The following is a 25403-nucleotide window of genomic DNA, read 5'->3' as shown; positions in this document are numbered from 1 at the left end:
CTATTATAATTATAATAAGTAGGTACTTAGAAAGCTCTTAAAAAAACACATAGCAGCGAGGTTATTAAGGCTAGATTAATAGATCTTTGTATCTTGAAATTGAAATCTCTCTTATTTAGCCTATTAAGTTCTGTGTATTGTTTGAAATGCTAGTCGATGGCGGCATTGAATGATAGTTTAGGTCACTATTAGGAATGAAAATTCTAATGCAGCTAACCGTCAAGGACTGGAAGCTCAATAGCGTCCCTAGCTCAGCTATGGTACAGCAACCAATGCATTTTCTTCGATTTCCAACATGACGGGAAATTATCCAAAGCCCGGAGGCACTGGAGGCACCTCTTTCAGATCATATAAGTATATTTGACGTAGATCCCGTTGTTCGTTTTTCCTTCTCTTACCAAGTATCTTCACTCAACCAGGCATCATATAAGGCCCAGTAATTCATTTATCACACGACGGTTACATACCATGGGAAGCATAGAAGAACCTCATGCTACTGGTCCTCAGGACGTATTCCTATTTGCTCTCAACCGTACCTGTTCTCATGTCCTATGCCGTTTGCTGTCGGGGCAACCAGGATGGACTCAATCAAATTATCACTTCAAACGTGCTTTTGACTTTGCAAGAGAATCTTTCAACTGGGGACCAATAAATTCGGTATCCGATCAGCAACGTCGAGATTTTGAAAGTCTCCTCCAAGAAGGGTTTGATGAAATTCAAGAGGAGCTTAAGGTCGCCAAAACTCATGTTCGTTACTTCCTGTTTATTATCCTGTTTTGAGCTTATTTCTAATGATGTTAGAATATGTCTATGTTCCTCAAAGAACATACCTTCTACGTCTGGGAGCCATGTAAGCTCTCGGAGCATATGTGGGGTACATATCCAAGACCCTCTTTTACAGTTCATCGACAGGGTTCTTCTCACTCAGCAGAGGACGCGAAAACAAACCCAACCATATTCCCTGATAAGTTCCTCCTGCAATGGAGACCAATCTTCCTAATTCGACACCCGGCCCTCACGTTCGAATCTTGGTATAGAGCCGAAAGCGCCGCCCGCTCTATTGATCTTGCTGATAGGTCATGGGCGTTCTATACGACTTATCAGTACTCTCGCCAGCTCTACGATTGGTTCTTGTTCAACGTCGGAGAGAGTTCTAAACCTATTGTTGTTGATGCGGATGACATTCTTGATGGCAGTCCTACAATCAAGAAGCTGTGCAATTCACTCGGCATGGATGAACAGCATATCCTTTACAAGTGGGATACGATTAAAGCACCCGAGAACGCTGGATGTCGCGAGCTTAAGTTTATGAGCGAGTATTGGAACTCAACCTCAATTGATAGCTCAAAGAGCTCTCAGGGAATCAATCTGGATGTTGTTTATAGGCGATGGGCGGATGACTTTGGAGCGGAGACTGCTGGAAAGCTTAAGGGTATTGTTCAAGAGTCAATGGAAGACTATAATTATTTAAAGAATAAAAAGATATAAATTGTAATTAGCTATTATAGTTATAGATATTAACTGTAATGCATTTTTAAAAATAAATAAAGGCCTAATACTTAAAAATATAAATTAAGAAATACTTATACTACAGGCTACCTCAACCTTATTAACTATAGTAAACTAATTTAGCCATTATCATATTGGTCATACTTTTGAACCTCAGTCTCACTGGTTGTCGTCACTCTAGACACTCTGAAATCTTTCCGTTACTCATTAGAGGCTTCCTCCCTTTAACTATCTAAAGTGGACTGGTGACTAACCCTAATGTATATCGAGAGAGATGTCGAACTCAACTGGGAGTGAAACAGCTCCACGAGCAGCCTGAAATGTGATAAGGAAAAGGTAAGCTTTACAGCCTAGAAAACAGTAAGCTTAAATATAGTCATTAGATACTTTTCCAACAGGTCGCTCACCAAGCCTCAGCCAAATGTGGACTGGAGACAGATAACCTCAGTGGCACAGGTAAAGTCTCAGGAGACGTGAATCTTTGATTGAGTCATGGATCAAGGCCGTCTTTGCTTACGTTTGCACCAGCCTACGGACTCGAGAGGATTTAAGTTCTACTTGGGCTGCTTGTAGAAATCCAGCAAGGCTGGAGTGGAAGAGGCTGGATTTACCGATAGCTTCAAGGTTAGGCACCTACATGCTAGAGATGAGATCTTTTTACGATGTCATTGTGGCGGTAGAGATGGTGATAATTCTTTTGGTGGATTTGGCCACAAGGATATACTACTTTTTGTATCTGAGAGACTTTGAGAGAAGATTTAAGTTGAAGAGGATATAGAGTTCTCTATAAAGTTTACCTGTCCTGACTGGGTCTCCTCATAGATCATCGCCATGATCTCCAACAACTACATGAGCGTGCATGGCTGAGAGCTTATTCCGGCAGATAGAACTTGGAGCACGCATGGTTTGTACTGGACTCGTGGTTCAATCCCATATAACTGACATCGGGCCAACTTTAGTTGTCAGATCAAGCTTTCCGAAACTGTACTTTCCAACAATACCATCTAGAAAGCCTGTCTTGAAGTCTCTTTTGAGGATAAAAAGGTCATTGGTAACTTGGTTTGCAACTGCAAGGAATTGATTTCGAGGATCAGATGATAGAGAAAAGTGCCTAGGTATTTTACCATAGGTGCTGTTAAGGCCCAAGAATTGCAGTGGTTTCTTGGAGTAGATATCCAAAAAGTATAAAGCAAGGGTATCTGCCTTATCGACTGATTCCGTGTTCCGGTTGGATACATATAAGAAGCGCCTGTCATGCGAAACAGAAATTTCGGAAGCCAAATCGACATTGTTGGGCTTTGTACGCTTGCTTGAATCATCGAGAGTAGATGCTCTCTGCAGATGAGTGATACGCAAGGTTTCATTTAGGTCAGGGTGCTTGCCATAATAACCAACAGTGCCATTTTCAAGCAAGAAGACATTGACAGTGTTATCGAGCTCGGAAACCAAAAACATTATTGTTTTCTCTTTGCTGACTTGAGAGAAGACAATGTGGCGCGGACCAGTTCCTGGTAACAGTGTAATAGTCCGAATCTGTTTGACATGTTTCGCATCGTGTACCTGATATATGTAAACACGATCTGCACCTCGGTCAGGGACAGCCATGATATTTCCGCAGGGGCTAAAGGTGGCCGCATGCGGGTTCGCAATTTCCTGCGAATCTCCAGTTCCGGGTCCAGGATGCTTGAGATTGTAATGAAAGACGTTTGCAACGTGGCCAAAGTTGCCAGGAGAGTTCAGCGGGAATATGGTGACTGTAGAGCCGTCGCTGACGTGTGAATATGTGAGTAATATGAATCGTCGATGTAAACGTATTGGCTCTTTGCTTACATATTGGCTGAAGATAGCGTTTTTCTGTCTCTTGAAATGTCAAGGTAGACACCACCATCGCCGCGGGATGCTACTGCGTCAGATAGCTCAAGACATCCATTTGGTTGCTTTCTGAATGCGAAGATACCGCCACTCGTGGACGAATTGTTGGGGAAGTGTGTTCTCGAGACCGAGTACAGATATTCTCCCCTGTTTTTCAACCATCCTGGTTGATACCCTGCCTGGGTAGTGCCAACTAGTTGAATACTTCTGTCGCTAGGTTCAGAGGAATTAAAGCTTAATGTGAGTATACCTCGCTCTTGATGCGCGACGCGAAGAATATGAATATGCGATTTCGCCCATGCGCCATAGGTAAGAAGTATTATGATAAATACTGTAAGTGGAAACATATTATTTTTCTCAAGAATCAGAATTCCGATTTTGAGGTAGGTTTACTGGAGATGATGAGTGGAAAACAATGGCTCTGAAGTACTTATAATGACCTGCTGTAACTTAATTGTGTCTTGTTGTCATAAAGTACACGAGATATGCTAAATGCGATCGTGGCTTAGTATGATATAGTAAGCTTACGACGCCAAGTATGAGGTATAATTCCTGTTTTAAGCCTCCTGGGTTAAGGAATTCATCAATGTGCCGTGTTAACGGTCCTACGGACTTGTATTTATACCGGCGGACATATTCAATGCCAGCACAGAGTATAGCACCTAGCCCATTTGATAGCCGTGATAATACTTGGAACCCTACGGACGCGGACGTGTGATGTTCTTTGTCCGAGCCCGTTCAATCGAACGAGAAAGTCGGTGTGGTACGACAGAGTAAGCTTGATGTCGATACGCGCCTTAATAATCTGGCGTGATTGCCAGGCTTAATATTACATTTGTGAGCTTTTGGTGCAATCAAGAAATGGTTTGTGTCTGCATTACCAACTATAGGCAGTCGTGCTGGACCTACAAAGTCTCGTCAACCGATTGAAGCTCTCAGCCACAAGTCTCAGCTGCAAATAATACTTCTAACTCACAACTTAGGCTACAGATCGAACAACTCTGGGAACTCGTGCTAAATGATAATGAGCCGCTTTTAAATGTGACAGCGAACAGGCTCAGGATCGTCGAATAAAGCGACATAGTTGGCAATTTTACCAACGTGAAATTCTGTGAGTCAGAAAAGGTGAACATTGGACTTCGCCTTCCAAGGAGAACCATCTATGGACAGCTCATGGTTTGAATAGTACCTGTTCTAAAAGATTGTTAAGGGTCCGTATGGCGGCGAAGGAAACTACACGAAGCCGGCACAAGAGAGGAGACCCTCCTCAGCGAGCCTGGGCAGTCAAGAGAAGAGACCTTGTGGTGATCAGGTCTTAGACTTGTCGGAAGACTCATCTAAAGACACTATCAGTTCTAGAGTTTTCACGGGTATGTTATCGACTGGAGTCAAGGCTGGGACTGGCGCAAGTGGTACTGCAGTGCTTGATGCGCTCTTTTATCTGCTCTTATGGAGGCGAAGGAATGAAATGAGTTCAATGGTACAGCCAGAAAACAACACTAGCAAGCCTGAGCTGGACGGGACGGTTTCACCAGCAGCGAGGATGACATGCTGGCGGCAGAGGAAAGACAGCATCACACCAGTTCCTCGTCTTCTCGAAGAAGAAAATGCCGCGCTTGCTGAAGTTTCACGCGGGAAAATGGAGCTGCATGGGAGGGAAGTCAAAGCGGGAATGGATAGAAATGGGGTCAGGGGTACAAAGGAAGCCTGATAGTACGATAGATGGCAGACCCGGACAGGGACAGTTCCCTCCGTCGTCTGGTCTGTGCAGGGGCGAATAGTGCAGTGATTGAAAGTTTGGCCATGTCTATATGCCATTATAGTCCAAATGACATCCTTTTTTTGGTAATCGGCAACAAAGATCATGCCTCCGAGGGCTGCCGAAAGGAGACTACCAAACGCGGACAAACAGCCTCCGAGGTTCCACTAGTGCGACTATTCGCTTCTGGGGGTTATGCACCTACTTTTATGAGTTAGTTTGCAGAAGTTCTGTCCAAAACAGTATCGATTCCTAACTTTTCTTACACGCTGTTGGCTGGAAAATAACTCGTGTCCATGCTCTATAGTACCCTGTGACCCCTAAGTAAACCTTGAGACTCGAAAGTGAGGTAGCATTGACAATCTGAGGTTACTTAACATTTTTGTTTCCTGGCATATTGAGCATAACGTCAACACGAACTGCTGGTGGCAAGGATACGAAGCTAAAGTAAAGACCGAGATGGGGTGCTGGGTAAGGGAGACGCCGTTATACTAATTGAACAGCAGCGCTGAAATGAGAAGATAAGTTGTTTAATCTGGAAGGGCAAATATTCTTCGTGGCCAATTTAGTTCGAATGATCCCGCGTCTAGCAAGGGACTGCTGATACGCACAGCCTATATTGACTAATCATAGGCATGATAGAGCGAACGCTACGAAGACATAGAGAATTCCCAATCTGTCTCACAAGAATAGCGCTTGTCATTGTGTATCAAGATGCCAGGATTTTGATGACAGTCTTTACATTTGTGGTTTACCTGATGCAGCGTAGTACCTATCAACCTAGCCCTTATGATGTAAGAGAACTTGGTCGTTCGTCATATTGAAGCTTTACGGCAGCACATTTCGAAGTTTCTCACACTCCCTAGCCTCATCGTTTAGAGTCAGGGTAGCACTGAGAGTAGAACGGGTTTAGAATCTTGCAGTAAAATCCCTTGCCACACTGCATGTTCCCGGTCCACTCATTGCCACCGCACTGCTGGTACTGCCCTTGGGCCTTGGACACTGGAAGGGCTAGGATAGCGGCGCTGGCCCTCTCCGCGACGGTGACGATGTAGGCACTGGGGTTGGTGGTGACCATGCCTGGGAAGATAGAAGCGTCAGTGACGAAGAGGTTGTCAGTGCCATAGACCTTGGTGTTGAGGTCAACGACGGCGGTACCGCCCTGGCGACCGTCATCCTTGCCGAGCTTGTTGGTTCCAATCCAGTGGTTGGCGCGGCGGTTGCTCCACGAGACGACCATCTATATGTAACATTAGACCACGCTTTGAACGCCAGTAGAGATTCATGAAGCACCCACATCATCGACGTATTTCTGCGAGGTGACACCTGGAGCTGGTTGGAGCCACTCTAGGCCCTCCACGCCAGAAAGAGCCTTACGAAGGTTTTCGAGGGCTTTCACAACAGCCTTCTTGTCTTCTGCATCGTTGAGGTAGGGATTACCAGAGACGACGGTGTTGAGAGCGCTTGTGATGGTCATGCGACCGCGTGACTTGGCACCACGGCCGAGGTACTGGCTAATGGTGATGGACTCTAATTCACGAGTTAGGTCTGGTGAGGCAAATCGCACGGGGTGTCAAGCAGTACTTACTGTTGCTAGTCTCTCCGAGACTAGGCTCGACGCGAGCAGTCCACTGCATAGATCGGACGCGGCCATCAGCACCAGAAATCTCGTCAAACATGACCGGGCCAATGTTAGGGGCAGCTTGAGCGAGAATGCCTGAGCGTGCATCTACCTACAAGTTAGTCATGATAGCCAAGTTGCAGAAGACGATTCAATACTGACCCAGGTACTTCTTCTTATCCGAGGGGATTGGGTTATCATAGGCCTCGTAAAAGTCGTAGAACACGACGCTGGGGTGCTTGATAACAGTGTCGGTCTGTTATGCTGTTAGCCGGACAATCGGGTTACTCTACGACGGCACTTACATTGGTATGGTCCTCGAGATTGTAGCCAACAGGGAGGTTGATCCACTGATCTTTAGCGATCATGGAGCTACCATCGCGACTAGAGTTGGCGACAACGCTGAGCTGGTCATCTGGGCCAATACCACCTATAAAGCATGATTAGAACCACAAAGCTCTGGCAGCATATGGACAAGATAAGACTCACTTCGAAGGAGGATTTTAGCACTGCCAAAAGTGCCAGCCGCAAGAATAACTCGACCAGTCTCCGGAGTGAGCTTGACAGTACCAACATACCCGGCACCGGAGAAGGGCTCGACCTCAAGGCCGGTTACGTGACCGCCAGAGCGAATGACACGTCTTACTTGGGTGTTGGTCCAGTACTTGAAGTTGTTTCGCGCCTTGGCAGAGACGAGGTAGGTAGCAAGGGGACCTCCTCGCTCTCCTCCGGAGAACATAAAAGGTGGGTGGGTATAAGTGCGGTTCTTCGCACCCGGTTTTTCAAGAGCGTTGACTTCATTCCAACCGGCCTTATCAAGGGCTCCAGCGACAACCTTGAAGCCCTGGTCGAGGTATAGCTTACCATCCATTGATGGGTAACGTGTACCAGGAATACGACCGAAAACACGCTGCTCGTAAGTGGCCATGTCTTTGGCCTTCCAGCCATCGGGGAAGTTAAAGTCCCAGTCTTGTGGATTGGGACGCCACCAAAGACCAGCGTTGATGGCGGTACCTCCACCGAGAACACATCCGGCCATCTGATCGGTATCGGGACAGGCAATGCCGGAAGAATCGGCCCAGATCTCGTTGCATAGACCGGGAACATCGAAGCGAGTCAGGTTGGTGCCTCCGAGCCAGTCTGGCTTACGGGTACCGCCCCAACGACCAGAGGATGGAGGTCCCTTCTCGATGAGAAGGACTTTTTTACCAGCCTCGCTGAGACGGTCAGCGACGGGAAGACCACCGGCACCACCGCCGACAACAACGTAATCGTATGTCTCGTCAGGGACAGGGGTACCGCTGGGCGCAGCTGTTGAGGAAGGCTGACTGGTTGCGGTGGAAGTAGGCTGCTCACCACCGCAGTTGCCCTCAACAACCTTTGTAGCGAGCTTAGCCCACGTGTCATACTTACTATTGAAGGCGTTGCTTGTAAGTTGGCCACCGAAAATGCTCTGGGTTTCGTGCTGGAGCATCCTCGCCTCAAGGGGGCACTCGGGGTCAATCACATCCGTGGTACTATGAGCCCATCCGAGAACGGCGATCGAAGACGTGGTCGCTAATTGACCCGAGTTTCCGTCTTGCGACCAGGAAGTGCAGCCCTGGCAGCGGTAGATGAGAGTGAAACCATCCGCCGTGATGCTGGAAGAGATCTGGGTCAGAGTAACCTTGCCCTTGTACTGGACAGGCTCGACCTGGGCGTTGGCCCAGAAGAAGGATGTAAGGATATCGCCGTCGTGAGGGTAGGCCATGAGTAAGAGCGAGTTTGTCATGGGTCCGCCGTAGGAGAGACCGCACCATCCAGTCCCTTTCCCACTGGGAGTCGCGCAATTCTGTGTACATGGTCAGAGAAGAAGAGCTATCGGTATCGAATAGTGCCTTACGAGGTATCCAATGAGCTCATCGGCGTTTGTGGTCTGGCCATTTTCGGGAAAAGCGAAGCCGAATGTCATGCGGGATCCGGATGCAGTCCATGTGTCGAACACGATCCCAGTGTCGGGGTCGGTGTAAGATACGGGCGTTGATTGTTGAGCAGACACATACTGGGTAACTTCTCAAAGGTCAGCACTCTAATACTGCCGAAGCGGAACATATTCAGACTCACAGGGGGCCAGGGCCAGAAGCCATAACGAGCGGTAGGAAACCATGATGACGAATCCCCGGTCGACGATTGGCGAAGGCCGTGGGAAGATTGGAAAAACAGAGCAGTAGGCGCATTCATATACCGACGGGAGCCATGAATAGCTAACAGGCAGTCGAAAATGACCAAGGACCGATGCCGTATTTAGGTGCTACATTGGACGCTCCGAAAGGAAGCAAAATAGGGTACGCCCTAGCAGGGATCTATGTCGGATGAAACGAACCTTAACCCTTTCTCCAGTTGATGACGGAGACCCGGGCCTTATTTCCAACATTATTTTTATGCTTAGCATTAATCTGCGACGGTAATTCCTCTAACCCAAACAAACTCATAGTCCTTCATTCTATATGATCTGGACAAGAGAGCAAGGCGCGAGCTGCGTGTGAGGTGTGAGATGCAAGCATCAGCTATTGGATCTATCAACTCGATACATCACTGCGAATAATTAAAGAACACTAGCATTTCGAATTCGTTGGCTTATATACATACGCTCCTACTTCTACCGTGTCTTCGGTCAGCCTCTTCGACGCGACCCCTTCACCCAAGATTGTTATATTGCCCAAACTGTACCAAGATCCCGTTATTTCCAGAAGCGGGTGTCGGAGGCTAACGCTCCTTTTCTCCCCGCAACCATGTGATGGTGGCTGAGCGGCACGATGCTCCGGGTCCGGGCTCTCCTGTTCAGGCACAGCCAGTTAGATTGACGGTGGCCCCCCACACACCCAAGCTCCTCTGTAATTATAGTGTAACATTGGCGCCAAAATTGCCGTCCGGCTTCGTCAAAAGCATCTCACGCGTGAGCGAGCCCCATGTATGTTTTATGTTGAACGACGACGTGGTAATATTTACGCTACCTAGATAACTCCAAAATCCTCGAAGCCTTCTTTGTTCTTCTTCCTTCTCTAGCCTGAATGATGTCACCGTCCAGTATCTCATAAACATAGCTAAGTCTCGTTAGAGGCAATACGCCATAAGCTCAAGATGTAAGCTTCGTACATACCTTTGACCAATCGCGATGCATCCCTCTGGATATCGTCTCAGGACAATAGAAACAGCGGCGCCAATAAGAATAGTCACTTCGTCTCCGACTTGGGTCTACGGGTGAGAAAGCCCGATATAGCCCTTTTTAGTTCTAAACATTGCCAATTAGGCACGGTGGAGAAATTAAAGACAAGAAACCCCATATCTCTGCGCCCTCGCAATGTAAACACGGTATCAGCTTATCTTCATCTTTAGAAGTTATAGGCGGGAATTGAGTCGGATCACAGAAGGAAACCTGCAAACGTTATATCCGTCACCCCCACTGGCGGTTCAACGATACCAGTCGAGAAACAAAGTGCGCCAGAATGCTTCAGCCCAAGATTGACCTGTGAAAGGGTAGTTCCCTTTGCTGAATATATGTGCAATATTCTTCCATAACCTCATTATGCCCATATGCTCATTGTGAGTTTGCTCTCTCCGGTCATGGTCACTACTGATGGCTCTCCTCCGAACTGTGATAAACACGATAATCAATAGACCAACCTCTTCAATGATGTCAGCCCTCTCGACCCGTACATAGAGGACTTTTTCACAGGAGGTGTACTCGAATTCGAATGGCGAGACCTAGTGTAGGCTTGCATTGAATACCTGTACTGCTTCGCGCTTTACAGTTGGGGTGTTGAGGATTTGATCAGGTTTGTCCAGCTGATTCTGCGCTTTCAAATAAGTGGCTATGGTTTTGATGGCCGTTGATTCGTTAATCGAGATAGATTCAAGCTGTCAGAACTGTTGTTGTAACTCTAGTCTGGTACCCAACTAGGTAGGTAATATATGTCTCCCAAAATCTTAAAATMCCCAGGAGATTAAGGACAAGCCGTTATAACTGCCAGACTTCTAAGCTTAGACATAAACTGCTTTACAGACTTTATAAACAATTATCTGGTTCTTACTATTTTTATAATATTTTAAAAAGTATAAAGTAAGCCTAGCTATTTAATAGCACCTTAGCCAGTAAATTTTCTACTAAATTATACCCTTACTTAAGGAAGAGTGGGTTTATCCTAGCCTGATTTATTTTCATTTTTCCAATCGATCCTTTTCCTCCTCTTTTCCCATTATAAAAAAATCAATCTACTGCTTCTACATAATATGGCCCAACCAGTGGTCGATGAGGAAGACTATCCTTCCTGGATCAATGATGACGTCTTCCGGCAAGCTCATTTTCAAGGAGATCCTCGATATAACCGTAGCGTTATCCAGCAACTAGACACAACGTTATCTCTCCTAGACGGCCATAGACCAAAGAAATGGGGCTTTGCTATTATGCCCACCACTAATGGCCCTGGATCGGACAAGAAATTCGAGCATGCTCTTGAAATTATAAACAATATCGCCCAGCACAGGGCTGAAGGCGAAGTTGAGGGTGTCAAGTTCCTGATTACCCGTGGCAAAGAAACAGACTTTCGATATACTGATATCCCTATTGAGGTTGACACGCGCCCAAATGAGGAATTCGTACGCCAGTATGAGAATGACGTCCTGGAGGATCAGAATTTGGAAAACGCCTCTTTGGCTGCGGTGCGCGGATATTTCAAAACCTGGATCGCCTCCAAGGGGGGCTAGTCGAACTTTGGGTATACAAGATATGTTGCGTACATCATGCTCGATGCCGAGACCCTCTCTCAGCTTGCTACGGCGCCTAAGGACTTTCCTCACGGCTGTGATGTTTACAGCTCCTCATATTGGGTCAAGATGGTCGACGTGGAGCCAAACCCTGACGAGGCAGTTTATGTACGTGTGCGTGGAGCTGATGATTTGATAAAATATTGGTTTATCCGGAACCTGATCCGAAGCCATGTGTTGACACACAGGAAAGATCGTGATTATCCAGGAGTTCTTCACTTTGGCGACCCGCCGTCAGAAGGATTTGAGGCATTTGGGGGACCACGTCTTTCCTTGTTTTCGAGGTCTATCATGTGTTTCGCTTTTCTGTGGCCGATGTATGTGTAAAGCAGATACATTGCTCATTCTAAGTCTCGTGACATATTCGTGCAGCTACTTGTGATGACTCTTCTATGGACTCTAATACGCAACGTGGAAAATAAGACACGGCATCGAACCAAACACTCCTTCTCTGACCCTACTCGCCTGTCTTAGCAGGCCAGACGTAACTGTCTGTGATGCAAATCGTTGTAGAAACTGAAGTTCTTTAGAGGTAAGGAACCTCCCAGTCATGGTTCGGTCCTACACAGTGTGCGATCTGATAGCAATTCATGTACCTTTTGGAGGTCAGCAATTATCTGCATGTTGGCAATGTTATTCAAATCTGTCCCAGCACATGGAGGGCGAAATACCTCGGCATCCTGAGCTAGCATAAGCTTGTCGGGTCCAAATTGACGAATTCAATCATCTCCTTCCGTGCGTACACTGACTGAATGTTTTGCATGGTTGATATTAATAACTTTAGCCCGGAGATGAACGTCAATATCAAATCGTTGTTTAAAATCCGCTGGTCTGCAGAAGATCAGCTCCTCATGATGCTCAATGACTTGTCCCAGCGCGTAGGGAATGCCGCAGTTGGCGAAGCCGGTATAAAGAACTGGCGGGGGTCTATTGAATGCAAGTTTTGATAGGTGGCGTGGTGATGCTTAAATTGCGAACTCTATGCATGAACCTATAAGTATCGGGTAGGTATATGCTATCACATGGAACGCTGTTCTACAAGTTTATTATCTGCCCTTTAAAAAAGTATTTTGTCTTCCCCTCGGCTCTCACGCCAGTAATTAGTAGCTTGAAGGATATCTCGACATCCCTCTAGCATCCATCCCCATTTCTGCAAGAACAAAGCACTGGCTTCCCACCCATGGAGTTCCCAAGGGTATCCCCAGACTATCAGGTTCGGCTTCCCGTCTAAGCCCGGCTTAACATCGAGCAGGTCACCGCATAGTTCATCCATATCCAGGTGGTGGAGTGAGAGCAGGATTTTATCCCTCATTTGGGGGATTGGGAAAAGGTCAATCCATGGATGATGGGGAACAGTCCTTTGCAAGGCTGTTGGCTGGAGACTTAGCGGGTAGGGGTCAAAAGACTGCAATGGTCCAATTATAGAGAAAGGCGAGACAATACCCTTTCTTTGCCAATGATCCGAGAATCCCAATGCAATACCATTCTGTACAAGGGCGTTGAACACGTTGACCTGTATGAGAGTTGACAAATACCATGGCTGCGGGCAACCTAGCACATAATCCTCATAGGCCTTTTTGACAAACTCGCGGATTGCAGCTTGGGCGTCCGAGCGTAGCAGTAGACAGCCCGATCCAGGCGTGTAGCCTGCGGGGGGTCCTATCATAGTCAGATACTGAGTAGCAGCTGGTTGTTCCGGCGTATCCGGTGTATCTGCTATGTCTTTGTTGACGTGGCGAGGTCTGCTGCCTTGCTGCAGATGTAACGATGCCGATCGTCTTGACGCTTTTCTTCTCTCTTCAATTCTAGTGTATAAGCAGGTATCCAGCTTCCAAGACCAACTCACACTCACCGTATGCCCTTTGGTTTAGGCGGTTCTGCAGCCTGCGTCTCTCAGCACTGCTTGTTTTCCCAGTCCAGTCCTCGCTTGCGGTACGTATCTCTCGACGCTGTACCATGTCAGTCAGCTCGATGAGAGGGGCCGCAGCCAGGTTGGTTGGATATTTCATGGCCGTGTTGCTTTATTGCAGACAGGAATTCGTCATATCTAAGAGCTAGGAATGTCGTCGACTTGGGAAAACTCGTTTTCCACCTCATTGGGATGCCTGTGATTCTGGCGAGAACTCGAGGACCCGCAATGAGCTCGTATTACAAATGGCTGTATTGAGTTAGCTGTTCTAAGCAGGTTGCATTAGCGTCAGGCTTTTGACCAATCATAGTCACGTAGTCACCGAATGTACCAGAGACTCTGGCTGCTCCAGGTTTGTTCAGAACTTATGTATTATTTATCGTGTAACATTTTGATCTAAGCAGGTTGCATTGACACCAGGTCACCTGCGCGGCTTCAGGACTAACTTACGCCCAGACCTAAGCAAGTTGCATTAGTGTCAAGCTCCTAACCAATGATGACTCAATCTCTCCTGCCATTAGAGCTTCCGTGGGAGACATAGCATAGCTGACCGGGAATAGTTCGTAGTATTGGAGTACTTCGACGGCTGATATTCCCAGGGTAAGTTGAGTATTTAAAGAGCAGCCTGTCCACTGCCCAAGGTCTTACCAGACAAAAACATCCATAACTCCATTTTGAACATGTCCCTTCCGCAAAAATCGACACAGTGGGTGGTCAAGACATTCGACGGCCCATCGGGGCTTGAAATGCAGGTGGCTCCTATCCCTCGCATTGGACCCAATGACGTGATGATAAAGAGTAAGGGATCATTCATGGCCTTAACTTTGTCCCGGTCATTTTCTTTCCTACTTACGTCAATCTAGTTTACGCTATTTCCTTGAACTACCACGACATTGGCACCACCAGGGTTTGTCTTTCCTTTTCCTGAACCCCATCTCCTTCGGCTTACACTAACTTGCATTCAGGGCCATTATGAACATTCCTTGAAAGATGTCGTTCCCGTCTCGGATGGATCTGGGGTTATCATAGCAATCGGGTCTAATATCCTTAACTTCCAGATAGGCGACAGAGTCACAACAATCATGAATGGAGCACATCAATCTGGTCCGATAAAGCCACACTACATGAATGCCTTATTAGGAACCGCTTATCATGGCGTCCTTCAAGAGTATGCCGTCATTCCAGCACAATACGTCATTACTCTTCCACGCAGCCTCAGCTTTCTTGAGGGCAGCACGTTGCCAGTGGCAGGGCTGACTGCCTGGAACGCTCTCTTCGGAGCCGGCCGCACTCTACTCCCAGGGCAGTGGGTTCTCACACAGGGCACTGGCGGTGTGAGCACCTTTGCTATCCTTGTAAGTCTCAGCTGCCTAGCTTAACCAGACTCAACAACATCAAGCTAACTCAGACTGTAGTTCGCCAAGGCAGCTGGCGCCAAAGTCATTGCGACTACGTCCTCGGTTGAAAAGGCCAAAAAGCTCCGCGACATGGGGGCTGACCATGTCATTAACTATCGCGAAGTTGAGAACTGGGGTGTCCAGGCGCAGGCTCTTACTCCAGGAGAGGAGGGAGTTGACATCGTAGTCGAAATCGGGGGCGGTGTGACTCTAAAACAGGTACAAAGGGTACTCCCACGCTTTTGAAGTGCTACTACTAACATGTTGGAACTTGATAGTCTCTTGTTGCCGTTAAGATGGACGGACTCATCTCTGTGGTTGGAGTAAGGGCTGGTACTCACCCTCGAGAGCAGCCAGTTCTTATGGATATGTTTTTCAGGTTCTGCACTATACGTGTCGCATACGTGGGCCCGCGCGTGCAATTTGAGGAGATGAATCGTGCAATTGAAGTTAATAACATTAAGCCGGTGATTGATGGGCGCATTTTCAGCCTTGAAGAGGCCAGGGATGCTTTCAATTACTTAGAGAGCATGAATCATTTCGGCAAGGTCTGCATCGAGGTGGTGAAAAGTGTCTAAGAAAACTTGCTTAGATGCTATAGTTAATATGTTACAATATTTCAAAAATATGAGACTATCTCGAGGATGTTCTGCTAATACTACACTACGTTTTCGTTTTTATCTAGGTCCCTTTCATTCCCTTCGTACAGCCAAAGTTCTTTAACAAGCAAGGATCTTGGCAACTGCAGCTTCAGCGGCAACCATAACAATGGTCTGGATATTGCCAGTAGGAAGGTCGGGATGGATGCCAGCATCAGAGACAAACTAGAGATAATTAGCTGGTGGATTGGTGGATAGAGACAAGCTACACTTACAAGGTTGTCCATGCCATATACCTTGGCGTTGGTGTCAACAACGGAAGAGCCTCCCTTGCGCCCATCATCAGTCCCCATCTTGGTGGTACCAGCATAATGGTTCCCGCTGGTAACAGCCTTGATGATAGCTGTGGTGTTGGTCTCCTTCTGAAGAACGAATCCAGATGAAGAATCGGTGATCTTCTCAACCATGTCCTGAACAAAAGCCTTCGCGGCCTCGACATCCCCACTTGTTTGCAGGTAAGGAGACTTCTCAATAACAGTCTTGCCCTCCTCAGTCATACCCAGAACACCAGTCGAGGTCAGGCCGTGAGTCATGTAGACCTTGATGGAAGCGATACCATCACCTCCAGCAGCACATGACCCTTGGAAGTATCGAGTGACACCGTCGGAACCCTTGTTGGAGCTGAAGAAGATCATGCGATGGCGGCCTTGAGTCAGGACTCCAGAGGACTTCTTCTCATATAGATCGATGTTCTTGGTGTCAGTGCCGTTCAAGACACTATCAGTGTCAAGCATGCCCCAAGCACCACCAGTCTTGACAGTGAAGGTGAAGATGGGATGGTCCATGAGGTTCTCGCCAACAGGAAGGTTGATCCAGTTTCTCTCGGCAGGAAGAGTGACACCAGTCTTCTTCGCAGTCAGAATCTGTTTCTTTGGTCCAATGCCTGAGTTGAACAGCAGGCGAGGAGTTGTGAGGGCGCCAGCAGAAAGAACAACGCGACCGTGCTTTGAAAGCTTCACAATCTCCTTCTTGCCTGCAGCAGTCTCAACCTCAACGCCAGTGGCTCGTGAGCCTGAACGGACAACGCGAATGACCTTGGAACCCATGCGAAGAGTGAAGTTGTTTCGCTTCTGGGCCAGGGGGAGATAGGTCCTGACGGGCCCAGCTCGCAAGGCATTCTTGACATTCCAGGATGGCCAGCTGTAAACCTCGTGCTTCTCGTCAGGCTGCTTGATCATGTCAACCGACTTCCAGCCTAGCTTATCGAAAAAGCCAGACAGAGTGTTGTAGAGACCCTGGTCGTATCGCTCGTTGTTTTTGGAGGGGACCAGAGTGCCTTGGTTGCGAGCATATAGTCTGTTGGCGGCCGGGGCAACATCGTTCCATTTCCAACCCTTGGGCCACTTGTCGTCAAAATCGCGAGCAGGAGGATGCACAAAGACCATGTAGTTGACGGTGACACCGCCACCAAGAACACAAGCGGCTAAGGCAGCAGTATCATCACACATATACTCATTCCATAGATCAAGTCCACCAACAGCAGAAGAGAGGCCAGGAACGTCGATTGGGGTAAGGGAGGAGTCCCAAGATAGAGTGTGATTGGATCCAGTTGCGACGGTTGGACCGTGTCCACGCTCGAGGAGCAGTACCTTCTCGTTTGCTTCCGAGAGTCGCTCAGCTGTGATCAGGCCAGCAGGGCCTCCGCCAACGACAATATAGTCGTAGGCAGAATCGGCGGTCTTGCATGAGGCTGGTGCCGTGAGAGCAGCCAAGGTAAGAGCAGACACGCCCGAAAGAGATGAGAAGCGCATGATGGGCCTGGGAAATGATGATCCACTTTACAGATTGATAATGACTGGCATGGGAAGGTCAATCGATGATGAGGGAACCTGGTTTCTTAAGAAGTTGGGTGTTGAGAAGCCGATCTTGTCGCCCCATTGTATGCTTTTGAGATCCTTAGCGCATGAGGTTTCATCGATGGAGCAGACCAAGGCATTTCTGTTAATCAAGGCCGAAGGCTATACTATCTACGCGATAACGCCGGGCAGATGGGTGCCATGGTAGCTGATTCATGCTACGATCAGTTAAGATCCTCGTAGTTCGCCGATTTGACTCCATATTCCAAGCTAATTCTTGATAAGATAGAGTGTTTACATTAGTCAGGTGGTCCGGGTTTGCCGTGAAACACTCATCATGTCCGCCCTGGAGACGTCAAGCACTGTGTTGGGGCCAAGTTTGACAGGTCGCATCCCGGTCGGCTGGCAAATTCTCACCTTTTGTCATGATTATTCAGACGAAGTGGTAGTCCAAAGATGGTTAGAGCCGTTGAGAAGTAGGTTTCGAACCTTTCTAGAACAAGTATGCTCGCTGCCATTGCCGAGACTAATGTCGGCTATTGATTGGACACTTTTGTCGTCGCACGGAGATTCTCAAATCCCACCAATCAGAACACGTTTATGCATCTGCCTTAAATTTTAACTTCGGCATTTAAGCCGGTTTTTAAACTTGCATTTTTCTTGGGCTGTCTTTGCATGATTCTCAGCGCACAATAATTACGCGCTCCTTCTTGAAGTCCGTTTAAACGCTTAGACGGGTAGCAAAGTACAGAATGCGTAACTGTGACGTATGTCTTAGATCGCCTCAAATCTAAACACTACATATCCAACATTGATTGCTGCTTAAAACAAGGGGCTGGCATCTCGTATACTTTATCAGTACAAGGCTAAGGCTATGTGCGCATTATTTTGCTCGGTCTGGTAAATGGAGTGTGTTATTAGGTTGGAGGTTATGCTCGCTTGGTCTATGGCATTCATCCCATACTGACAACGTACTGCTTCCTGCGATGGTTACTTTTAAATTTTATATGTATATTAATACAATAGTCAGTCTTCTCCTAAGCGATGTATTCAGTTACTTAATTCATAATGCAAAATTCTTCAACATGCGTCTAATCATTAACAAAGCATACTGAATTGTATATATTTATAAGATTTAAATCTACTTCGCTACCCTGAAGCTGTAGCCAAGAGTGGGTCTATACCTCGGCATCTCCGGCTGCAGCGTAATCCTGTCCACTAAAAATCAGGATTTCTCCTATTAAGCCAAATCGGCACAAGCGCTGAGTTCAATCTTTGTCTCAAATTGATGAAAATATCGGTCAACTCATCACAACTGATAGAGGATTCGTCAATTTAATATTTCCTAGGTGTTGGGCATAGTTCTTTTGGTACTCGACGTCTGGCATTGTGCATTGGGCTTGCATTCGTCAATTGTCTGCGCTTGAATTGGAATAGGAGACTGCCGATCTGGACTTTGCTGCGATACTTCCCCCAAGGGCTATAAATGTCCTGGCCGATACTTTGCCACTGTGAGAATATTGTGGATATATTATCGTAATCGGTATCCACACATGACTCAGATGAGCCAGCAAGGGCCAATTTGATACACTCTGCTGTGGGGTAGGTAGAAAGCTCAAATGCAGCATTGGATATTCGTGGCCCCTGCGAGCTGTAAGGTGATTGACAACGATGTGAAGTACGGATACATTGAGAGATAATTCGAGTTATCTGATGGGTTTGGATCTATGCACGTATTGTGAAGTGCATAGCCTGAGATTATGCAACGGATGTTGAGGACATATATGGCGTCCTTTAGCTGTGTTCATCCTAATAATAGCTACAACAACGGAGATTAGTTCGTGTTTATGGAGTCACTAGCCACTTAATCTCGTTCTGTGAGCAATACGTCACATGGTGCATTCTGCCTATAAGATATCGCAGCAACCTATAATTTGTTAACAGTCTATCCCGCTCCTTTCGCATTACCTCGACCTCGCTATTGACCTCATACAACCAAAGATGGGTTCTGTCACTCGTTTCGCCTCGGCCGTTTTGGCAACTTCGACTCTTCTCGGCGCTGCCTCAGCTGCCGTTTTGGACATGCCCATGGTCATCAAGGATGGCTACGTATGTTTGATCGGCTTTTGTTCTACAGACGAAAACTAACTGTGATAGAAAATGGTCCAGGTCGGTGTCGGAAAGCCCGAGCAAGACTTTCTTCTTCTCTTCGACACTGGAAGTGCTTCGACTTGGATGATCGATAGCGAGTGCGCCACCGAGTGTCCCCACTACAACAAGGACCGAATCGGGTATAACTTCACAGCATCTTCTGCTGGAAAATACACGGGAGAGGATGCCTCAATCGACTATCTTGGAGGAAAAGTTGCGGGCCCGACCGTGGAAGAGCGCTTCGAGGCGGAGGGGTTAACTTGGCAGTCGAAGTTTATCGCGGCCAATGAGAGCAACTGGTCCTCGCTGGCCGCTGCCGGCTTCATGGGCCTGGCTTTTGGTAGTATCGCTGATGGCGGCGCTACACCCGTGTTCGAGACTCTTATGGCGGAGAAAAAGGTGGATGAACCTCGGTTCGGCATTTACTATTCGAAAGAAGATGGCGACGATACCAAGGGCAAGCCAGGAAAGGGTCTCCTCACCCTGGGAGGGTCCAAGGAGAAGGAATATATCAAGAGCGACTTGATTGAGATCCCGATCAACACCAACCTCAATGACTACGACGTCTGGCGATCCGTTCTTCACAGCACTACCGCCTCGCGAAAGGGAAAGAACTGCTCTCAGACCAGGTCCAAGGTTGACATTGATGTCTCGGTTGTCTTTGATACTGGAGCCTCTGGTATCACCGTTCCCGAGTCCAAGATCGAGGACATTTACGAATCTATCGGCATGAACTGGACGGCAATTCTCAACGGCGAGCACATTCCTTTGTGCAGCGAATTTACCAAGGACTGGTCTGTTGCCTTTGAGGTTGGCTACTACGGCGACAGTAGGTTCCTCAACGTCACTGGTGATCAACTGGCCCTTCCTGGTTTTGCCAACCGAGACGATGCTTGCTGGCCACCGATCGATTCTGGCGCTGAGGGATTCGCCTTGCTTGGCGTCCGTTTCTTGAAGAACTTCTACACCGTCTGGGACTATGGCAAGTTCCCCGAGGAGGCTGGGTTCATCAACCCCACGCTATCTTTCGGCTACTTGAAGGAGGGTAAATAGATTGAGAATGTGAATGTCGTATTCTAGTTTAGTTGGGATATAAACTTGTAAACCACCCTTTTCCCGTCGTCTTGCTCTTGTCCCATTGAACCTTCTGCTATGCATTGCTCCTCCCCCCTTGTGACATGCACGTGCAATACATGCTACTATTGTCTCATACTATGGCGCTCCAGAATCTCAGTCCATATGTCCCATCGACTGGAGCACTCATGTCAACTAGAGATCAGCCACAGTTGCAGTAGTAAGAGTCTCCTATAGTTCCATTAGCTCGGCTCGCGAGGGTCTCGTCAAAGGGCTTTTCATTGAATGCATACCTGGCTGCGAGCAAGCTTCCAGTGCAGCTGACTCGGCTCCGCCCATGATCAGGAGGTGCTCGATACAATCATCACAGTTGTTGATGGCCATGCAATCTCTCTGGCACTCTTGTTGAGCTCGTGTTGTGCAACCAGTAGTGCATTGTCCAGGTGGCTGGTTGAAGCACTCAAGAGTGCACAAAGACTGCTTCTCAGCAGCGCAGTCCGTGTATGTACCTCCTAGACAATTGGGGTTCTACCCTACTTCCCGAGGGCCATTGCATCCGTAGACCAGAGGAATGATGGCACAAAGAATAAGAGGGAACTGTAAATATTAGCACTGCGCATGTACACTTCTGACAACGTACCTTCATGGTGAGTGTAGGGTTGATGGGCTGTTAAACTTAGATGAGGAGTATTGGATTATGTTCAGTCTGTTGAAGTCGTAATGAGAAGGCGGCTTCGAGGAGGACGTCCTGGTTTTATTATTGAGATAAAGAGCTATATGCGTCTGCCTGGCCATCGAATGACATCATTTATTGCATCCTCAACCAGCTGTAATGGGGCTGTGGATCCAGAGATGCGAAGGATCACACGGGATCGACAAGCTGAGACGAGTTTACCTAATTCCGCTCTCTTGACTGGTTGATTCGCGAGATCTGCGAATCCTTCTGAAGCATCAGGATTAAAAAGGATCTGATAACGAGTCAGGAACATACGAGTGACTGAACTTGGCTAGGGGAGGAAAGGAAATTTGAGACCTTGATTATAAATGACAAAAACACTTAGGTAACTTTATATGAATTTAGAATATTTATACTAAGTTTAGGATATCCTTTACTGAGTTTATTTTGGTACCCTATATAAAGGTCTTGTGTTTTCTTGCTCCCCGAGGCTTGGCCAACTTAAAACTAGGCACTTATGCAGAGCTCAAAACTAGTCCGAGATGGCACTTCAAGTGCCTTGGCATTACCTCATGTGTCCGTCTTGGAGAGGAAGCTGGTTGTTGATGGGATTTCATAGCCTACGTGAAGGAAAAAGGTTTGGAGCCTAAAAAAATGCCTCCTCGGCTTAAATACTGGTGACGAAATAGACCTCCGACTGTGCTGTTGTTGTAGTGCGAGTTGGCCCGATACGTTGTTGCGTTAAATAAAAATCTGTATAGTCATATTTCTAAGACACATTAATGAGCCAATAAGGCAATGCGCAATTAGGACTTCAATCCATTCCAAAGAATAACCATATAAATCGCTGTTAGTCGTTATTCTCATTTATATCTCTAGCAGGTTGCTCTGTTACCCCTGAGGCTCTATTCAACTTATAGTACCTCGTGACCTCAGCGCTCAGGCTGAAGTAAATTAGTGCTGTTCCTTGAATTGGACAAGATATAGTTGAGTTAATAAAAACTACAGTTTTGGTCCACGACTTGGAAAAACACATTAGTAAAGCATTGATTTAAGATGTCAAGCCAGATGCGGTAAGATATGCCTCTGTAATTTTGGACTGCCTTAATAATACCATAAAATATCAACAAAAACCGCACCAATCTAGGCCATCCCACCTTTGAACAAGTTTACGCGACGATTGGATCGCATAAGAACCTCCCCTATATTACCCCGCAATGTTAATCTTTTACTGTCATGCGAGTGAATGAACCCTGACATCCCACCGCCTTCTCCCACCGGACTTTCCCCGCTAGACACAAGTCGTAGACTAAAGCCTCCCACCGGAGAGACATGCTGGACTGGGACCGGGACTTTTAGAGCAAGCAGACTAGCGGAGCCTTGTTGAACACTGAAGCATTCTTGGCTTTGAACCCTTTGAAGCATTGCCGGACGCCTCACCCGTCCCCACGGGGTAGACGGTGCAGGAACCAGCTAAAGTGCCGAGTTCCGTAGCGCCACTGAATTATCAAGTATAAGTATACATATCTCTGTGACATCTCGTTCAAGCCTTTACATCGCAACAACATCTTCAATACTCATTCAAATCTCAATATCTTACATCCTCTTCAAGGTTAACACTTGTAACTATGCGGTCTCTGACTATCAGCGGCCTGTTGGCCATGGCAGCGCTGCCTCAGCTGGGCTTTTCATCCGCCATTGAGCGCCGCCAAACATCATCCAACACGGCTACAGTCGACCTCTCCAAGGGTCGTGGGTCGCCGAAGCACTTGGCTTCTGGGTTTATCTACGGCATTCCTGACTCCGGGTTTGGCCAATCCCCAACTCAGATCCCTGATCACTTTTACACTGACATGGGCTTCAACTATGCCCGTGCCGGAGGCGCACAGATGAATGAAGGCGGCTGGGTCCAGGGCCTTCAAGCCTATGCCGCGCGATTCAATTCGACCAAGCAGAACTATCTGACCTCTCGCAAGTTTGGTGCCAGGTTCCAGCTCTTACCTCACGATATCTGGGGCACTGATCATGCAACCTCATCTACGGCCTGGCCTGGCGATAATGGCGATTGGACAGATTACGACAAGTTCTTGAACCAGTTGCTTGGTGACTTGCAGTCTAATAACATGTTGGACGGCTTGGATATCGACATCTGGAACGAGTAAGTGAAACACTCATACTATGCTATTGGCCAGTATTGTTTCTGACACAGGACACACAGAGCAGATGGTAGCTTTTGGAGCCGCAGCCAAGACCAGTATCTGCAGATGTGGAAGCGCACATACCAGCGCATTCGATCCTGTACGTCTTGATAGATCAAAAACGGAGGAACCCTACTAACTCCGATACTTCCATCAGCCTCCGCATTTAAAAACGTGCTCCTGGTCGGTCCCTCCAGTGCTGGACAGCCTTCGACCTCAAACAGTTGGTGGGTGGCATTTGTGAAATACGTCATGGCCAACAAGGTAGTTCCCGACCAGTGGACGTGGCATGACGAACCGGGCGATGTGGCCAATGACCATGGTAACTGGCAGACACTTCGTCAGCAGTACAATGCGCCCGACAACCAAGTCAACATCAACGAATACGCCGTCTTCTCGCAGCAGGTTGCGACAGGTGCAGCCTGGTGGATCTCACGTCTTGAGCGATACAACTACATCGGACTTCGCGGAAACTGGCTCAGCACATGCGGCTTGCACGACTTCATGGCATCTCTGCTAGGCAAGTCCGACGTCAACAGCTGCACTGCGGGAGGGTACGTCCCCAACGGCGAGTACCAAGTCTACAAGTATTACAACCTCAACATGACCGGCACTCGAGCCACCACGACTGGGAGCGGGGACGGGAAGCTGGACGTGTACACAACTATTGGAACAGACAAGGTTCGCGTTTTGACCGGCGTGGATATCGCTACTGGTACGTGGTATATCACCATCAACAACCTCAGCTCCGTGGGTCTCCCGACTTCAGGCAGTCTTGCTATCCATACCTATGGATTTGTTGATAATGGCCACTATGGAGGAGTCTCAGCCCCAACTGATCGAGGAGTGTATTCGCATACCTACTCTGGCAACTCCGTGACATTTCCTGTCTACCAGACGAATGTTGATAAGAACACTGCTTGGGCTTTTGAGTTTGCAGTTGGTCATTGATAGCAAGATGCAATTTGTTCAGATAGTTGACATTTGGTCCGCCATGCTCGATACTTGAAATATAGCCAAATCGAGAAAGTTTATTATAAGAAAGTTAGTGACATCGATATCTACGACAAAAAGATCAATGACGATGTCCGAAGGCGTCTGATTTATTGTCTCACCCTGTCCTGAAGTGCTTGCGGCATAAATGTTAAACACTCTTCTGGATTACTAACCTAGTCTCTAACGGTAGAATATAAGGTCACTCACTGTAACCGTACTGAGAGATAACCTGGATCAGCTCATGTATTTGGCCTGTGAGCCTAATGGTAAAGGCATGACTATGTTATAGTCCTGCAAAAAGTCCTCGGCCCTCGGCCAAAACAGAGGGACATTCGAAATCCATTTGCCTCGGTCGATATGACCTGAACCAATTGCTCTCGCAACGGCTTTTCAGCGTCGTGAATAAGATTTAAGACAACTGCACAGTCGAGGCAGAGATCTCTCCAAGGCTAGCTTCGTTGGAGGTTACGTGGTACAGGAATAACTGGCAGTGTTAACATATCAGCCATACAAGCGTTCTAAAATCTGCATACCCATCTAGCGCTGATACTACAGAAGATTCACAGTCGCTGAGCCTTATCACCGTCGCTCAAATGACTCAACCAACAGCCAAGTTGTTCAAAGGCTTCAAAAATGAATGCAGTGATCAGTCCAGATGTAACAAGAGCAGTCTCTTGGTCCGCACTACACAAAATACCTTGCTCGGATTCTTTCCACTCGACAACTTGCCCCGGTTTGAGGAATCTGCCAGTGCCAGGCGAGCGATAGATTTCAGAGAGCCGACCGTCACTGGTGTTAGAAGCAATTCTCCTCAATTGGTATTCATCCTGAGGGCACGGTTGATCACACAACCTTAACTTTATGCTTGTAAAAAATGCAATGCCATCGTCAGCCAACCAACGCTATAGGCTGATGTCTTCGATTTGGAAGTTTATAACGGTAGTCCCAATTTTCTTTATCTTATTGGCGTGGCTAGGCCTCGT

At 47.5% G+C, this 25403-nt stretch overlaps 9 protein-coding genes across 9 annotated transcripts; 5 read left to right on the top strand and 4 right to left on the bottom strand.

The window, feature by feature from the left end:
* Positions 1–468: 468 nt before the first annotated feature.
* On the top strand, positions 469–1488 carry FMAN_08358 (uncharacterized protein; the record flags this gene model as incomplete). Its single annotated transcript, XM_041835364.1, has 2 exons — positions 469–747; positions 802–1488. The coding sequence occupies 2 exons, from the start codon at positions 469–471 to the stop codon at positions 1486–1488; spliced, it is 966 nt and encodes a 321-aa protein (XP_041685535.1).
* A 945-nt stretch (positions 1489–2433) lies between these two features.
* On the bottom strand, positions 2434–3728 carry FMAN_08359 (uncharacterized protein; the record flags this gene model as incomplete). The annotated part of the gene is made up of 2 exons (XM_041835362.1): positions 2434–3277; positions 3340–3728. The coding sequence occupies 2 exons, from the start codon at positions 3726–3728 to the stop codon at positions 2434–2436; spliced, it is 1233 nt and encodes a 410-aa protein (XP_041685534.1).
* Positions 3729–6008: 2280 nt separating this feature from the next.
* FMAN_08360 (putative cellobiose dehydrogenase) lies at positions 6009–8907 on the bottom strand (the record flags this gene model as incomplete). Its single annotated transcript, XM_041835361.1, has 8 exons — positions 6009–6380; positions 6438–6670; positions 6729–6869; positions 6924–7017; positions 7067–7191; positions 7251–8592; positions 8644–8810; positions 8865–8907. 8 exons carry the CDS (start codon positions 8905–8907, stop codon positions 6009–6011), a joined length of 2517 nt encoding a protein of 838 aa, XP_041685533.1.
* Positions 8908–11030: 2123 nt separating this feature from the next.
* Positions 11031–11504, top strand: FMAN_08361 (uncharacterized protein; the record flags this gene model as incomplete). Its single annotated transcript, XM_041835360.1, has 1 exon — positions 11031–11504. One exon carries the CDS (start codon positions 11031–11033, stop codon positions 11502–11504), a length of 474 nt encoding a protein of 157 aa, XP_041685532.1.
* A 1117-nt stretch (positions 11505–12621) lies between these two features.
* On the bottom strand, positions 12622–13573 carry FMAN_08362 (uncharacterized protein; the record flags this gene model as incomplete). Its single annotated transcript, XM_041835359.1, has 2 exons — positions 12622–13361; positions 13417–13573. 2 exons carry the CDS (start codon positions 13571–13573, stop codon positions 12622–12624), a joined length of 897 nt encoding a protein of 298 aa, XP_041685531.1.
* Positions 13574–14153: 580 nt separating this feature from the next.
* FMAN_08363 (uncharacterized protein) lies at positions 14154–15448 on the top strand (the record flags this gene model as incomplete). The annotated part of the gene is made up of 5 exons (XM_041835358.1): positions 14154–14271; positions 14337–14380; positions 14439–14828; positions 14889–15089; positions 15149–15448. The coding sequence occupies 5 exons, from the start codon at positions 14154–14156 to the stop codon at positions 15446–15448; spliced, it is 1053 nt and encodes a 350-aa protein (XP_041685530.1).
* A 141-nt stretch (positions 15449–15589) lies between these two features.
* Positions 15590–17280, bottom strand: FMAN_08364 (uncharacterized protein; the record flags this gene model as incomplete). Its single annotated transcript, XM_041835357.1, has 2 exons — positions 15590–15694; positions 15745–17280. 2 exons carry the CDS (start codon positions 17278–17280, stop codon positions 15590–15592), a joined length of 1641 nt encoding a protein of 546 aa, XP_041685529.1.
* A 2046-nt stretch (positions 17281–19326) lies between these two features.
* Positions 19327–20529, top strand: FMAN_08365 (uncharacterized protein; the record flags this gene model as incomplete). The annotated part of the gene is made up of 2 exons (XM_041835356.1): positions 19327–19434; positions 19483–20529. 2 exons carry the CDS (start codon positions 19327–19329, stop codon positions 20527–20529), a joined length of 1155 nt encoding a protein of 384 aa, XP_041685528.1.
* A 2325-nt stretch (positions 20530–22854) lies between these two features.
* On the top strand, positions 22855–24375 carry FMAN_08366 (uncharacterized protein; the record flags this gene model as incomplete). The annotated part of the gene is made up of 3 exons (XM_041835355.1): positions 22855–23384; positions 23445–23524; positions 23582–24375. The coding sequence occupies 3 exons, from the start codon at positions 22855–22857 to the stop codon at positions 24373–24375; spliced, it is 1404 nt and encodes a 467-aa protein (XP_041685527.1).
* Positions 24376–25403: the final 1028 nt, after the last annotated feature.

This window comes from Fusarium mangiferae (assembly GCF_900044065.1).
Source record: "Fusarium mangiferae strain MRC7560 genome assembly, contig: FMAN_scaffold009, whole genome shotgun sequence".
Classification (NCBI taxonomy): Eukaryota; Fungi; Ascomycota; class Sordariomycetes; order Hypocreales; family Nectriaceae; genus Fusarium; species Fusarium mangiferae.
Note: the sequence above shows the minus strand (reverse complement) of the source record. Positions and strands in the feature narration are given on the sequence as shown.